This window comes from Saccostrea cucullata, unplaced genomic scaffold (assembly GCF_032062105.1).
Source record: "Saccostrea cucullata isolate Sc308-1 unplaced genomic scaffold, CSIRO_AGI_Scuc_v1 ctg8434, whole genome shotgun sequence".
NCBI classification, from domain to species: Eukaryota; Metazoa; Mollusca; class Bivalvia; order Ostreida; family Ostreidae; genus Saccostrea; species Saccostrea cuccullata.
In genome coordinates, this window is record NW_026937790.1 from 38105 (window position 1) to 56040 (window position 17936).

The 17936-nt window shown below is 39.6% G+C and overlaps 2 protein-coding genes across 3 annotated transcripts; one reads left to right on the forward strand and one right to left on the reverse strand.

Moving 5' to 3' along the window:
- The first annotated feature begins 3177 nt into the window (after positions 1–3177).
- LOC134248845 (uncharacterized) lies at positions 3178–4887 on the forward strand. The gene is made up of 3 exons (XM_062731219.1): positions 3178–3200; positions 4113–4386; positions 4555–4887. Exons 1-3 carry the CDS (start codon positions 3178–3180, stop codon positions 4885–4887), a joined length of 630 nt encoding a protein of 209 aa, XP_062587203.1.
- A 1393-nt stretch (positions 4888–6280) lies between these two features.
- Positions 6281–11398, reverse strand: LOC134248844 (uncharacterized). 2 transcript variants are annotated; one of them, XM_062731218.1, is made up of 4 exons: positions 10999–11398; positions 10364–10656; positions 9417–9606; positions 6281–9070 (listed from the first exon to the last, which is right to left on the reverse strand). In XM_062731218.1, the coding sequence occupies exons 1-4, from the start codon at positions 11097–11099 to the stop codon at positions 7057–7059; spliced, it is 2598 nt and encodes an 865-aa protein (XP_062587202.1). In that variant the 5' UTR covers positions 11100–11398; the 3' UTR covers positions 6281–7056. The 2 variants fall into 2 exon arrangements, with proteins under 2 accessions (XP_062587202.1, XP_062587201.1); XM_062731217.1 differs by having other exon boundaries at positions 10364–11398.
- Positions 11399–17936: the final 6538 nt, after the last annotated feature.

A 17936-nucleotide genomic window follows, 5' to 3' on the forward strand; every position in this document is an offset into this window, starting at 1 on the left:
GATTACATAGTGACCATGGCGACAACGAGATCGATATCAAAACACACAAACAAACACACCCTACTCACACACATAATGATACCTCATAATTTATAAAGCTTTTATTTATAAACATTTCATAATTATTGCAGTTAATTAGGTCAGGACCGAATATTCAAATACAGTACCAAACTGAAAGTCGGTATAAGTTGTAGACCTGTAACACGTTTCAAATGACAGTACTGCATACTGTCAAATTTAATGACAGATTTTCGTGTTTATTTGAAATAATATCCTATAAAATATATTATTAGGAATGGTATTCGGATTTATAAACTTAAAAAAAAAATTCATAAGCAATATAAATCAGCTTCTTGTGGATAAACCACATAGTTCCCTTATGGTGGTCGGCACTGCGAGGCTTGACGCTTAAGAAAAAGTAATATTTTCGATGTGGCCACACCTCTTGAACAAAATAAAAATATGCTTTAAGAATTCCTCTTTTTATTCTTTATTTAATGGCATAAATTTTATTTTGTTCAAAGGGTGTGGCCACAGCAAAAAATTAAAAAGAAGACGGAAAAACGATGCATTTTGATCAGAAAAGAGCAAAGTGCACGTGTTTCGACGTTTCCTGTACAAATATGACGTCATAATATATAAAAATCGACATACACTTTTTAAGTTCGATACCTAGGGGTAATATTTTTATTATAATTTTCCCTCTTAAATTCAGTTCAATTTTCCTGAAAAAATAGGCCGATATATGCACTTCGTGAATTAAGCTCTTTGATGTTAGATCCTCTCGCATATTTACTACGCTAACAGGTAACAACATCCAATAGAGGGTCACGTTAGAGGTCATATTCGGAACAACTCTTGACTAATTGTCTTCAACAAATATATGATTTTGTACGCGAAGACTTTATTGTTTGATAGAATTTGACCTCTGACGTGACCCTAGAGATCTATGGAATGTTGTAAGATGTTAGTTTAGCGAGTAAGCGAGCAAATCTAACATCTTACTATCCCCTCGCACAATTAATTGCGAAGGGGATATAGCATATCGAATGTGCGTATGTGTTAGTGTGTCCGTTACAGCTTGTGGGCAAGGTTTACATTTACATTACATTTGCATTAAACACTCTCAGCCTTTACGTACTTGTGTGGCATTATAAAAGAACAAAGCCTTTTCATTTTCAAATTAATCGACGGAATACTTCATAAAATACAATGAAGCGCATTGAAGTGGTAAAATTTTCCGTTCGAATGGAACGTTTTGAGCTATCTTTAGAACGTTTATGACACGCCCATTTCTTTAGAAATGGAAAAAACGGTCAATTTGTTTATTCGAATACCTGTAGAACAGGTTTTCCATAAATATAATAGCCAATGAAATTGACACCCTAAATAAATACCGAGTAAACACGTGTTCGACCAAACCATGTGTTGTGGTAACTTCAATAGACATGATAAGTTCAAAAATATGTACATATTTGTTGCATTTTGTGTTTTACAGAAGCGGGGAGTCTCTAATTCTCTCTTCTTATTTTTTCAAAGCTCCATTTCAGTGTAACTAATATTGCTTGTCGCGAAGATTGGGGTGTTCTAAAACATTACGACGAATATTTCATTTTCGTTTCTAAAAATATGGGCGTGTCATTATGTTGTAATTGACGTTCAAAACATGACTCAGAACGTTTCGTCCAAACGGAAAATTTTACCACTTCGATGCGCTTCATTGTATAGCGTTTTACTAATTGTACCTTCTAACCCTGAATTTTTGTGTACGCGACTTGACAATGCTCACTTCTGCTTATTCGTGTTGCTTCAATAAACCGAAGTTTTATGTACGACTTGACAAATACCACTTGTGCTTAATCAACCTGGTAATTCGGGTTCTTCTTCCTATCAAGTGCAAAACCATTTAAGTATTATCACTCTTTGCGTGAAGGTGTGAGTGTCTATATACAGTGCTCACAAAATTAAAAGTTTAAAAGAGTAAAAGCGCAGAGAAGTGACATCTAGTGGCTGGTCTTGAAGCTGTCCAGGGTCTAAGCCTCCACCATTCCCCCTGCTAAGGAATTCCACAGGCGGATGGCTTGAGGGAAGGAGGAGGTTTTTTACACTTTTGTCCTTGTGTGTGGTACCAGGAATCGCAGGGTGTAGCCTCGGGTCCTCGACGATTCTGGGTGTAAGTAGCTCTCAGCCAGGATGTCCACAAGATGATAACATATCCTATACACCATGATAACTTTGGCCCTTTCCCGACGGATCTGAAGTGACTGCCATTGGAGTTGCTGTAGCATGGATGTTACACTGCTTGTGCGCTGGTATTCTCCAATGGCGAAACCCTTCGTTGGACTGCCTCAATCTTCTTGATATTATCTACCCTAGCTGGGCTCCACACACTGGAGGCATACTCGATCCTGGGTCGTACCAGTGTGGAATAACACTGTGCCTTGATGTTAGGTGGACACCGGCTGATGTTTCTGCCAAGGAAGGCCAGGGTGAAATTGGCCTTCTTAGTAATTTTTTCAGGCCACATGAACAGCATATTCAGCTGACGTCAGAAGGAGCGTTGTATTGGTACATCTGACTTGGCATACCTAGGCATCCTACGTGGTACCATTGGTCACAGTTATCACATGCAATAGCACGCTGACCCCATCTGCAGGCCTTGTGACAAATCTGGCATGGGTACTTGGGTGAGCGAGGGCCAGGGTTAAGCTCACAGTCAGCTGATCTAAGCAGTAGTAGAATGCTTATGTATAGCAAATGGTCGTTCTTGCTGCGCTTCATGAGTGATTAAGCGCCATACATGGAGGATTTTGAGATGAAATAATGAGACATAACTGATGTTATGTTAACAGAGGGCTGGGTAACAATTTTATCACTATAAGTAGCTACAAACAACCAAGAGAATCGTTGACAAGGTCAGTACGAGTGTCGTGGTTTATATTTTGCAAAACCGGAATTTACCGGTGAACTGTTTTAAGTTTATGTTCAAAAAAAGTATTCTTAGAATTTACTGAGTAGATATTCTTATCTGGATTGCTTGGTAGGTTGTTTGAGTCAGGAATCTGTTTCAGAGAGATGTATCTTTTACTAGTTGTTGGACTTGTCAACAAAAACCTAAAAAATTCATGAGCTCAGTACACCGACACCCGTCACCTCACGCATGCGCACCGAGTGAGGATGACGATAGACTCGCTCAGCAAGTATTACTTCGTACATGTATTTGTGCATTGTCATATAATTATGCGTATTTTGAGACAGTCTGTTTGAGTTAAAATGCCATCTCGAATGCAAAGTAATTGAAATAAATTGATGAATGTCGCGGTTTCATCAGATGCAACGTCAGGAATTGCTAATCAACGTTGTATAACGTCAAACGACGTCAATATGAATTTTTAACATGCAGTGTTTTAAAATGTTTTTATAGAATTACATGTAATCCAACGGAAGTAATTATTAATAGTTTTTTTTGGACAGAACCTTGGTTAATATACTATTTTCGATAAAGCAGATCATTAAAACAAACTTAGTTGTATTTTTAATTTTTAGCCGGGTTATTGCTCAAAGAGCAATTGCCGGCTTATGTGATCCTGTTCAAGGCAGGATGTTAACCCAATAGTTGCCATTTTAAAGTTACGTGCAAAAATATAGCTCTTACTCTCAACCGCTTTTGAGATAATACAAACGCTAAATAAAGCAAAAAAAATAAAACAAAGTTTTATCTATATAAAATAAACATTTGTAGTAATGAATTTGAAAACTTCATAAGTCAAAGAACATAGTTCATTAGCGTAAGGATTTTTGATAATCAATGTTACCGTAGTTCTCTACACATACGAGGTAAAGCAGGAGAGGGAACCAGACTGGCCTGTTTGTTTAAATTCAGCTGCGGTACCAGATTAATTCTGACAAAATCGGACCGTGGTATTAGGATTGAAAAACTCACTGTCAGTGTCTTATCATTTACTACTATATTGATAGTTTTAAAATAATTTTTTCATCAGAATATAAACGTGATTCATGTAAGAATTCCATTCTACTCTGTAAATGAGCCGGGCTCTCTGTACTTCTGAGTACTTTGATTACATTCATTATTGTATTGATTTATTTTACAGGTACAGCACTGAACTTACTCAGCACCAATTGTCATGGGCAACAGTTAACCATGGATGCGCTGATTTGAACAACATATTAGGGTTGATTGACCTGGTGCTCTCACTGCCTGCTACATCAGTGAGGAATGAATGCCTTTTCTCCACTATGAAATTGGTGAGGGGGAAGAGGAGAGGTAGACTGGCCAATTCTACCCTAGATGACTTGCTACTCATAGCAGTTCAATCACCCCCAATCAGTGATTTTGATCCAGATGATGCCATCTTTCATTGGATGGTATGTACCTGTATAATTCCAATTTTTAAAGGAAATACTGGACATTCAAACTTAAAAAAAGAACTTTATTACATAAATGGTCTACTGCTTTTAAAAGTGTATTTAAATTTAATATAAAATAATTATTCCAATCCAAGTTATTGAATTGTTATATTACAATGTTTTCAGAGCACACCGGGTTCTAGACGCTTTAATTATACTAGACAGAAGAAGGATACCAAAGTGAGGGAAAGATCTGAATCAGTGGTCATTGTGGATGAAATATTTACTGTGGCTACAACTGAAAATGTGGATGAGGTTCCAGTCAACAGCATTGAATCAACAGATGAGATCAATGATGAAACTGGACTTGACAATGTCCCATTCAGGGATGAAGATGAAGACTCAGATGGAGATATTGAAGAATCGGATGAATCTGATAATGAGCAATCAATTTATGAAAACACTTCTTTGATAACCAAATACAGGGAGATGGAAATGGAATTAGAATATGATCTATAGTATAATGAATGAATTATTGAATGAAATGAAAGTGTGTGAAATGAAAAAAATTACTTGAAAGAAAAAAGTGTGTGAAATGAATTTAAACAGTGTAGAAAATTCATTGGTTTATGTATGTCTAGTAAAATTTTCTTTGGGCTAGTAAAATTCTTGGCTTTACTAGCCCTACTGGCTAGTGGCCTCAAAAAGTTTTCGTGAAGACTGCAATGGCAATATGTAATAAAGATTCTGTGAAAGTTTCATTAAATTTCACTCAGTAGTATAAGAGGAGTTGCGGATAAGAGAAAAAGCGTAACAGACGGATAGCCGGAAGGACGGAAATCCCGATTACTATATACCCTCCCACTACTAGTCACTTACTGTCATGTTCACAAAACACAGTCACAGAGTTTAAATAGGGATACAAAGCTTCTCCAACACAAGCAAAATTAACAAGCACTATAATTCATTCACATAAGTTATGGTCACAAAACACAGAGTTCAAAACGGGCTGTACAGGCGTCCAAGCTTCTTCCAAGATGTGGAGATGTCCCCCATGGCATAGGTGCTCCACAGCTGGAAAATCCTGGCCTGAACCTAATATGAAAAATAAGACAGGTAAGATCCTTCATCAAGTAATAAAATAATTCAAAAGTTATACAGACAATTAGGTAAGATTCTTCATCAACTAATAAAATAATAAAAATGAAAGTTGCATAAAAATAAATTTTACACTCTATTTGAGTACTTTAATTGTTCATTCTTATAATAAATATCAATTTTTAATTGAAATTCATGTTACCTTTCTGGTGGACTTCCTCTGCAGCCTCTGCAGTTTCCCCTTACTGACCAGACGTCTCTGCAGTGGGATGAGGTTGGCTTCCTCCTTCAGGTCTAGGGGGACGTACAATGGAAGGTTGTTTGAGCCTTGGGCCCTCTGCAGATTCATCCACGTGTGCCAGCCTTCAACCTGAAAAAGTGAGTTTCAAATTATTATAACCACAGTATATATTTATATATTTTCAGTACATTGTATCGAAGTTAAGTAAATTTTACAATATTAACTAGTAAAAAAGGTTTAAAGACGATTTCTATAATTTTTTTTCCGAATTTATTATTTTTCTTTTTTACATATTTCCTTCCTTAGAGTATGCTTTATGCAAATATAAAAAGAAAAGGTATGGTTATCAGATTAGTTTTTTTGTTGTGAAGAATTTTTAAAACTGACCGTTAATCAATTATTGAGTGAAATTCTGACCATTTTTCAATTACACACTATCTTAAAAATATACTACTTTTTATATATTTATCAGAGTTCTAACTTTTTCATTTTATCATACAAGTCAGTATACACTACAAACAAGATGTTGAATTCAGATATTGATTGAATATAAGAAAAAACACAAACAGAATATCATTTTTCAAATTATCATTTATCTAACCAAATGTACATTGTTTTCGCATAATTTATACAATTTACGCATTAAAAAGTCAATAAAAAAAGTTTGACGAATTTATTTTTTTTTAAATTCATACATATTGTACATTTAAGTATACTGATAATAATGATATAAAGAAAAATGGGGGTCATCATATTCATTTAGTAAATAAAACAACATTTGCTAGCACGATGTTAGACGTTTTTCAATGTCAGAGGTTGTAAAATATGCATCAACATAAGAAAAACATACATTTTTTCTTAGATTTTGATTTCAATTACAAAAAAACCCCAATGCAACATATTACATCTGAAATTCCTCTTTAAGGGGTCCTGACCCTCTCCTCTAAATTTCACTATGGAAATTTTAAATTTCTAATATTGATTTTCATGAACACAACAATGACTTTAAAACCAAATACAAAACCTTATACAACGTGGTATAATGCAGGTTACATACAGGGTTTTGTTTTTCTTATTTACAAATTTACATTAGATCTATGATGAATTTGTGAAAAATTTAAAAAAGAAGTTATCCTTCTTAGCAGAGGGATAATGTCCCTTAAATGCTGAAATTAAAAAACTACAGAAATATTATTTACTTTTCTAATTGGTATGGCCATATATACATTCAAATGTTTACAGCTATACAGAGCTTGTAAAACTAAGATGCAAAAAAACTATACATGTACAAATACAGCCAATTAAACGTCTAATGTCTATTGTTACATTCAGCTAAAATTTGTTTTGCCTTACTGTTTGTCTTCAAAATACTTATTTACTTTTTCAAGTAAACATTTTTTTGATGTTACTCGAGGTTTCCCATCGAATTTTTCAGACAAGAGTGTTTTTAAACCACCTCTGGTGTGAGCAAGTTTTAGATGACCTAAGTTTAATCCACTTTCAGCAATCTTTTTACACATTTGCTTTGAAAGTATCTTATCATTGCATAAAACTAACAAGGTGTTTAAGTTTTTATCTACAATTTTGTCAAAAAGGTACTTCTCAACCAAGGTATGCATACTTGAACTGTGGCGTACAAGAACTTCAGTGCACGGTTTTACATGTTGAACAAGTTTTTGAAGAACAAGAACATCATCCTCAGCATTGTGAGCTGCATAGTTTTCATTTAAAAAATATGTAACAAGAAACTCTTGTGAATATTTTTCCAGACCAGGATAAACTTCTCTAAACAGAAGTAGTGTGTCTACTACACCTAATACAACTGGTTCTAAAGCATGAAGAAAATGACAAATTTCAAAATTTCGTAAGACCCTAGGTAAATCAAACCTCAAGAAATTATGTCCTACAAAAATACAAGGCTTTTGATCATCTAACCATGCCAGAAATGATGCCAATGCAAGTTGCAATGAAACGGATGTTACAGGAGTACCATTCAAATGCAAAACATTTCCATGAACAGTCAGTCCAGTGACTTGAGAAGCTGCTGTTGAAATTCGTTGACTAGGTAAGATGTATTTCGAAAACTTGCCATTTTCTGAAACAGCCGCAATCTGAATGATATCACACATTTTATTAAGAGATGTTGTTTCGATGTCACAATACACAAAGGTATATTTCTTTGGTAATATACATGGAGTGACAGTTGGTACAATGCTTGGAGCAGGTATTTCTTTGACAAACTCGCCGTCAGATTGTGTCAAATCAACAGATGACTGATAAGTTACTCCTTCCCGAATTTGAGAAGCGGAATTCATGGTACTGTTTTTTAATTTTCTTTCAAGTTTTCTTTTTTTGAATTCTCTTGTATTTTCATACGCGAGTCTGCGTTTGCGCGTTTTGTCTTTTTTTTCTGCAAGTTTTTGAAAAACTCGTCCAGGCGAAACACCCACCAGTTCGTTAACTTTGTTGACGTATGTTGAGCCCATGTTTTTCTCTGCTACTGCACAACTAACTCTATTTTGCAAACTAGATGATGAAGAATAGTGCAGTCTTTTGGGGGCTTTTGCAGCAATTGAATTATTGAATGATTCAACATCTCTAGTAGATGCAGCAGGGGAAATCTTGTGAGCATTATTGATAAATGTTTCAAATATAATGTTCAGGTCATTTTTTAATTCATCACCCTGTAGATCTTTTCCAGATGGAAGGGACTTGTGGCGGAACTCTTCAGGATTAGTTTTATAAGTACACCATTTTGAGTCACACTGGTCATGCTCTCCAAAAGCATGTGGCACTATTTGCTTTAGGTTTTTCTTTAATGCTTCTGTATCATTTTTATTTTGTACAATAGCGTAAGAGAAGCATTTTTGAAAATACTTGACACAATTGTTGTTGAAATTCTTGTGTTTCTTTTGTAGTTGGTATAAACTGTTACCAAGATGCTTTTTAGTGTGACTAATGTCACTCCATTTGATCACCGGATGAGGAATTTCTTCATTGATTCGTGCCATTGTTGTGCAGTCGTCATCCATAACTAACACTGATACTTCAACATTTTCTTTTTCAATTTTGTTCACTAATTCAACTGCAACGTTACTCTCCATTGCTTTTGACGAGCCCTCCCAATTTTTACAGCACTTATGTTCTGGAGGAGTTTTCCCCATATTTGTATGAAAGGAACATTTGCGACAATCCTTTGATCGAACACCAAAGCCACATATTTTCCCGGACTTGTTGCCGATTAATGTTCCCACTCCAGATTTACTGTTATAGGCCCTTCCTGACCCACGCTTCTGCCATCCCATGTCGTACTTAAACTCCCCAGAGCTGCGAGCCTGCTGACCGTCATTGGATTCATTTACACTGGAAACAAGAAAACTCATTTTAAGACTCGTAAGAAATAATGTATACCGGTATATATTTTATAGCAAAAGTATAAGAGTGAGTCATCAATTATTCATAACAGCACTTCCTTTTTTTTTATAAATTGTGCTTATCCTAGCTCACTTTAGCATGTAATCAAATCTGGCCTAAGGGTTATATATAAACCAGCCCCAATTTGGACCTATCAGTGTGAAGTTGATCTTTGACCTACAGAACTTGAAACAGTATGGAAACCTGTCATTTCAGTGTGTTATAGAGGATGGAGATGATGGACACTTTGGCATAACATGATCTTTTGGGTATATAAAAACCATATAGCATGTACCTTCTTGCTGATACATTGCCCTGTATTTCCTCCAATAAGGCCTCACTGCATGACTGCTGGGCAACAGATTGGATATGTGGCTCCACTTCACACTCACGGGCTTTCATAGTTCTATGGTGCATACCCTCTATCTCTATGGAAGACATAAAGTTGGTGACCTGTGTGTGCCCGGATCCACTATGAAGCATACCTGTATAATAATTTAAGGTCACTTTATATATATCTAATCGTATGTCAGTCTAATAACAAAACATATGAAGAATGTTAAAAAATCAAAAACAACAAATTACTGGTAGAAATTATGGCTGATAATGATATAAAGGAATATTAAAGTTTTCTTATGATAGGAAAGCAATTACATATTTTCAAATCAAACAATTAAATTCAATATAGCTTTTAAATAATTGTTTCTATCAAAGCTACATTTTTAAAAGTGATAAAAGAGTCATTATTCTAATCTAGTAGGCAAGCTGTTAGAAATATATCAATGAAATATAGGTTTTACATGTAGCACAGAAGGAGTGCAAAGGGTTACAAAATTGTTAGTACCAAGCACCACAAAAGGAGGGTATAAAGCGTGACATTCTTGTCTAAGTAGCTATTACCCAGTATACCGGTAATTTTACAACAGATAGATGTATGGTTAGCACTACTATAAATAGTGGTAGAACTACTACAAGCTTACGGTTTTACTTACTTCAGCTGCAATAAGGTACATACAAGAAAAAGGTAAAACAGAATAATAAATAAACGAGTAAATTCTTCTTAGCAAGATAAAGTTTGCCCATATTTTCAGTTGCTAATCATGACAGTGCCCCACCCTCTACTATAATGATCAATTGTTGCTAAATGTCTGTCAATCAACGTATTCAATTTTATCACATAAAATTTTTATTGTTATTTTTATATTTAAATATTGACTATAATGGTATATAAACTATCAATACCTAAAGCTGCCTTTGTGTTTATGTCAAACACAGCAGGTCCGCGTTTATTAACTCTGTGTGACTTGCCAGTTGTTACTTCATTCAGAACACCGCACTCACAGGTAATAGTCAGGTTTGAAGCAAACCCTTGACGCCTTTCATTTACGATGTTATTTAAAGTCAGTGTGTGCCCACAATCCCAACAGTTCATTTGTTTCGCCATATGATCCAACTCAACGATTCGCCTCCCTTTTCTCCATGATTCATCATTCGATTCACATGTGTGCCCTTCTGTTTGTGCAACATTTTGAGTCCTGAAAGTAAACAACAACCTAGTCTTAGTAATAAAATTTATAAATTTATAAATCAATATTTGTATAAATACCCAAGTTGTGTTTTGTTTACTGCTGAATATCAAAAACATAAGCTTTATATTTAGTCTGCAAGTTCGACCCAGATGCAAATTTTGAACCAGGTCTGCGAATTACTGTGATTAGTAATCTAATTCACATACTGTCAAATGTCAATAGCTACTCAATAGCCTCATTTTGTAAGACAAAAGATCAAATGCATCACTGTTGCTGATAAAAACGCTGATAAAGTAATCGATATGAAAGGACAAAAAATGTGTAATTATTATATCAATGTATACTTACACAGTAGCCTCACGTATCTTCATCATGTTTAATCTTCTATTCATTGTACCCTTTTTCACAAATCTCCCCCCAACTCGATCGCGATCAGTCATTTTCAACATGTTTCGACCGCTTGACAGACGATGTCAGATCTCTACGGCGCCATCTTTGTGTGTCCTGGTAAAATGAGGCACCTTTTTACAACCGGGCACATTTTATTTTTTTTCAAATTTCTTACAAAATACCTATATAATTGAACTGAAATTTTCAGATAAATTAAAATTTTATTATCTTATTCTTTTTTTATAAAAACAAAGAAAATGATATGCCTTTCATAAATTATAATTGTCCTTTGGCCCGGCCAGCATTTGCCACCTGATTTTACCAACATTCCTTCCCATTTTACCAGACTCCTTCGATTGAAGAGCTTGGATTGCGCAGAAAGATGCGCACAAAAAAATCCCGCAAACGTCTTTAATATAACTGGAATATTTGAAAATTTATGATATATCTAAACTTCATTAAAATATTACCTTATTGTTTGTCCGGATTGACTGGACAAAGGTGCACCAGGATGACACAGGCCAGGTGCGGTTGATTATCCATATCCGATGGACATAGTCGACAACATCCCTCAAGGGTCCTCCCCCCAGGAGTTGCTGATCCTCTGGAAGGCTAGAAAGATGTGTTCCTCAGGGATGAGAGAGAGAGAGAGCCATCAACTTCTGCACACACTTGTTGACGTCATCTCTCTCTCTGTATGCGACCTGTATAAAATAAATGCAAATTCAATGATTTGAAATTGAAATTTTATACATTCTTTTTAAATAACCTATCTTTATTTTTTTTAATATTTTTAAACACTTTTTAGTTGTATCAATATTTTTTTCACACCTTACCTGTGGCCCATTCTCCTGAACCTTGGTATAGACTGCCTTGGACCAGTGGAACACACACCCATGGATCCTGGCCTGGGAGAAGACCTCCTGCCACGCTAAAAGTCAGCCGTAAACAATGTCATTGCAAGGGAATGGGGGGGGGGGGTGGGGGGTTGGAAGGATATTCACAAAGCACTGGAATACCTGAAATAAATAAATGACATTAAAAGTGTGTCTTAAACGTCATTAAAAAGTATAAGAATCTTATCTTAAGAATTTTTAAATAATAAAGGATATTTATTTGATTGTTAAATTGTACAAAAAAAAAACAATGGGACGAATTGTGAAAAATACCTTTCCGAAGTCCTTCCCATGTTTTCCTGACATCAGAGCAAAAGCAAGTGGCACCTGCTTCAGGGCATCCCCCTCTGGATGTACCGGTAGGCATGGATGGAGAACAGCTGCATAAAGGGCTTTCTCACTAGCGTGCCATCCAAGAATCACTGTTTCGTTGAGGCGAGGACCTCCAGTTGCTGGTCGGTGGCAAAGATGACGTGCCTCCGGTCCTTCACTCGGATGTCCGCCCTGAAAGAACTCGGTTCGATGAAGTCCTCGACGAATTACAAAATGAAAGATTTAAAATTATTCATTTTACAGATTCTTTAAAATGTTTTTAAATACTTTTATAAAAACGTTAAAATGTATGTAAAATGTATTAAATTTTCTTGTCTTCAAAAAGTTTTTATGAAAATTCACATGTACGTTACCATTAAACTGTATTTAAAATGTTCTAAAGTATTTGCTAAATTAATAATTAATTTATTGACTTGTATTTTTCATTATACTATTTCCTGTGTAAGAAAAAATGCTTAAATAATGAAAATTTAGACGCCACCGAGTAGCACGGCAGTGTGAGATGTACGTCTACACCCCTAGGACCTCTACAGCGAAATACATTTAACCGTTAAGAGATCTCCCCCTTGTAGGCCCCTATAGGGATTGTAGGGGATAGCGTCGATGAACGGGTAGTAGCCGAAATATTGTGTATCTCCCTCCACATGTACTCCAGAAGGATGGTCATAGTTAGCAACTGTTATCCTTGACGAACAATTTCTAACCTGAATATTAAGTTATTAAACCAGTGAAACGTTAATATTGTTTATGTCACTGTTAATAGCAAAACTGTAAGCTAATATGAAAACATACCTGTACCATGTTTCTTGTTACAATTATAAGAGCTCGCCTTGGATGAAGACCATGCACTCGGGGCGATGCTCGGGGCAGAGTGTCGGGATCACCGAGTACATGTACACTTCTCTTATCTTCTCTCTCTGTCGGATGCATTACATAGACTCTGTCTGAGGAACAGCTACTAAGAGAAGATCTCAGTTGCGGAAAAGGGGAAAGGGTTGCTGACAAGGACCGAATCCGCATCAGCGGCTTCACAGGCTTCTCGGGGGAAAAAAAGGGGACCATCTCCAACTCCAACAAGGTATCCCCCCTGCAACCCCACAATTCCACCTCAAGCTCCAACACTCCCGTCTGCACCGCCTGAAGCTCATCGTTCACCAGTAGAAGCAAAACTTCCTCATGTATGTCATCTGTAGTAGCCGAAATATTGTGTACCTCCCTCCACATATACTCAAGAAGGATGGTCATATTCATAGACGATTCGGCATCCCCCATCTCTTATGAACAACTGCATCTTACGTCCGGCACTACTCGGGCTTTTGAAGTCTTCCATACTGAGTAGTGGTACATTGCTGGTCAGAGTTCGCTCGCCATATCAGGTTGGGGCCAATGTCTGCTCATTGTGGATTAAGTAAAGCTATATCTTAATGCACTGATTTAATTGCAGGTTTTCAGGGGTATCTTGAAGAAACATGGCCGAGTTTGCAAATAAATTACTTTTTAAATAAACTGAAATACTCCTACATCAGAAGTGAGAAGAATATCCGACATATTTAGATGCTGACTTCAACTTTATGGCGTCGAGCCCGATGCTAGAAGAACCAAAAGTCTCTGTCGAGACTGTACCTCTATTGGTTAATACTTATAATAAAGTAAGAGAAAAGTTGGGACTTAAAACTTTGAACGGAAAAATTTCACTCAAACAAACATAAATAATTTATAAAATAAAAAATAACACGTATATAGATACAGAGGCGCTGTCGTGAGTGCAGTTTAATTACACACAATAACACAAAATAATACAACTTTACTTCTCCGCAACTCTTAAATCTACAAAACAAAAACGTATAATTAACCAGAAGTTTCTGTCGAGACTGTAGCTCTACTGGTTTATACTTATAACAAAGGATGGGAAAAGAAGCCATTGCCATCAGACCAAAACTCTAGAAGGAGTAGCGTTTTAAAGGAATTTAACAGACATTTCTATTTTTAGTAGCAATGGCAACACTGTTCATCGAAATCAAAAACGGATGCATTATTTTATGTATCTTAGTGCAGTCTACTTGTGTGCCATGTAATACCGAAATCAGACCAAAACTGTAGGAGGAGTAGCATTTAAATGGAATTTCAAAGAAAATTCTATTTTTAGTAACCATGGCAACACCGTTCATCGAAATCAAAAACCGATGCACTATTTTATGTATCGTAGTGTAGTCTACTTGTGTGCCCAGTAATATTGAAATCAGATCAAAACTGTAGGAGGAGTAGCGTTTTAAAGGAATTTCAAAGGAAATTCTATTTTTAGTATCTATGGCAACACCGTTCATCGAAATCAATAACCGATGCACTATTTTATGTATTAAAGTAAACCCCAAAGTAATGTGACAACGGTTTATTAACACTTATAATACAATAAACAACTGTATGTCGAGTGGGTCCTGGCCGGGGGGAAAGACTCACCAACTTCTAGTTACGTCTTCTCTCTTGGCCATCGTCAGGGAGAAAGAGGCCCGTGCGACTGTCCCGCCATCTGACGTCACCTTGTCAGTAGGTCGTACCACGGGACAGTCGCACAGATACTACACTCCCCCCCGTTTTCTTTAACAGGCGTAGGTCCTCACTGGGGGGAGGGTCCGGTACCATCTCCAGCGATGGGGCGCTATTAACGCCCGCCCGGGCAGGCTGCCCAGGAACAATAAGGCCGGGGCAAGCCCCAGATAATGCAAACTCAGGAAGATTCCTGAGTAAAAGGGGGTCCGGGATTGCTCCCAGTCGCACTAAAAGTCCTAGGTCCGGGATAATTCCCGGATACTAAGAAAACAGAATACAGGGTGAGTCCAGGTCTCTGACCTGCTCACCACTCCTGCACCACTGCGAGGGTCACCCTCCTAGCCCCAGGTCACGGCATCTCCGCGGTGATAATGCCCCCAGTGATGGTTCCAGGTGGAGGTCGGCCGGGGGCAGAGTCTTCCTCGGGACGGGGAATCTCTTCAATGGAGGAGGTCTCCTCGCTGTCGGTGTCCTCAAGACGGCGGACCGGAACAAGGGCTCCTGAGGGGATGGGCTGACGCCACACGCATCTGTCCGATGGTCCTCCAGGAACACCGGTGGGCAAACTCATGCTGAAGCTCGTCACCCGCCGACTTCCAATCCTGCGCCCGTTGAACGCAGTAAGGTATGCCCATCGGAGCCGGGGGGACAGGCGCTGCAAGACGTGGGCGTGGACCCTCCAGTGAAGCAGCAAGGCGGGATGTAGCGGCCCTGTCATGATGTACACAGCTGGGGGGGACTCCCCAACGTGATAACATAGAGCGTCCATGGCCTGAACGAGGTCCCGAGTGGCGAGGCTGTTCCTGTCAGGAAAAACGCCTCCCCCCGAATACCATCCGCCAGAGTTTGAACGTCCCCATCCTCGCCCAGGACCTGGCGGGCTAACCATCTGAGGGCCTCCATACGAAGGGCGGAGACTTCCGGGGTAGGGGGCACCCCGCGTCGAAATACGGCGGGGAGGTGGTGCCGCAACATGTGGTCCCTCAGCTTCCTAGTCATTGCCCCACACAGAAGGGGGCAGGGAGAGGGAGGATGCTCCCTCCTAGCTCCTCTATCTCTGCTCCTACGGGAAGTAGGTTGGGGTCCGGGAATCCTGTCCGGGGCCCGGTTGGATCCATCAGTCCCTCCGGATGGTGGTGGCGATGTGTCTCTAGGATACGGCTGGAACACTGGTTTTGGACACTCCTGGCGCTCTGGGGGTGAGGGTACCCTCCTCTCAGGGGACGACTCTGGGGGCCTCATCTCCCATTCTGGGACCCTTTTGTTGTACTGGGAGGGAGAACGCTCCCTCCTCCAGCCTCTCACAGGCGACTCTGCTTCGTCAGATGACAGGTCAGAAAACTGACCTTCCACAGGTGAACTGCAAAAGAAAGCAGACCCCACATTAGCTACCCTGGGCCCCCCCATACAATCTGGGCATATATACTGATCCAGGGAGGAAGCCTCCTGGGAAGTAACCCCCACACAAGCCCCATGAAACCAACTGTTACACTGATCACACTGGATCATGAGTCCCCCATCATCTGGTTTACGACAGAAACAGTACAGTTCCAAGTCAGTTAGCTCCCCATCTGAGGACTTGGCGGACTCGGAGGAGGGCGACCGTACCTTGCGCGGGCGCCCCCGTTTCCTTGGTGCACGGGGAGGGCTGTCAGAGGACGAACTCGGGTAGGAAGGCCCAGGGGCCTCACTCAAGGAAGCATCCCCCTCTAGCGATGGGGCACCACTCACATCACCACCTTCCTGGGACTGGTCTCTGAACTTCTCTTGATACCGGGACAACCACAAGGGTATATCCCGGTCTACACACTTCTTCAGGCGATCGTGGTTGACAACCATCACAGTGAGCTTGGTCTTAACTCGGTAGAGGTGGGAGTTTAACTTCTTTAAGATTATACCTGGTCCCTTCCATGAGGGGCTCAACTTTCTGCACTTCCCCTTTACAGTGGCTGTGTCCAGGACATAAACCAGATCTCCTTCGTTATAAGAGCGAGCAGAAACCCTGAGGTCATAATCTCTCTTCATACGCTCCTCAGTGGTCTGGAGACGACGCCTGGCTGTCTCATGAGCTGACTGGATAGACCTTAAGATTGACCACATAGCCCTCAAGGTCAACAGCTGGATCCTTCTGGGGTGGGGCAAACATCAGGTCAGCAGGGATATTCACCTCCCTGCCCAACATGAGCTTGTTGGCCGTAAATCCGGTGTTCCTGTTAACAGCTGAGCGCAAGGCACCTGCTATCTGGGCAAGATGTTCATCCCAGCAGTTCTGAGCCTTGTCGATGTAACAGCGCACAGCATCCATCAAGGTTCTGTTATACCTTTCTACCTGGCCATTAGCCGAGGGACGAAAAGGGGTAGTACGGGCCTTATTGATCTGCAACAGGTCGCACACTGCGGTGAAGAGCTTAATCTCAAAGTTCCTACCCTGGTCCGTGAAGATCTGGAAGGGGCAGCCAAAGCGAGCGAAGAATCCGTCAACCGCTGCGGTAGCAGTGACCTCCGCAGTCTGGGTTGGCAGGGGGATACATTCCACCCATTTGGTGAACTGGTCCACCATGACAAGGACATACTCGTTACCCTGTTTGGTCCGGGGCAAGGGCCCCAGAAAATCAAGATGGACTCTCTCCATAGGGGAACCTGCATGGTACTTGATCATCTCTGCTCTTGCATGGCGCTGGGGGTGCTTGTTTCTACTGCATGGACCGCAAGTGCTAACAAACTGTTCAGCCTCCCTCATCATCCCATACCAGAAATATCTATCCCGCAAGCGAGCCTTGGTTCTATCAATGCCCTGGTGGCCAGCTGCTGGGACATCATGGCACAGGCGTAGCACCTCTTTCCTCAGCTCCTCGGGGACAACCAATAGTCTGTTCTTTACATTCCCCTCCCCCACCTCCTTCCAAAGGACTTTGTCCTGGTCTAAGGTGAAGGCCGCCCTATTCAACCAATAGTTCTTCACTGCTGGGCTGGCGAGGAAGATCACTCCCTCCTCTGGACCTGCATCACCCTCTACCCAATCAAGAAACTGACTGATCTCCGAGTCCCTTAACTGGCATAAGCTCATTTCCTCTGGTGTTAGACCCACTAACGACAAAGAACCACCCGAATCCTCGGGGG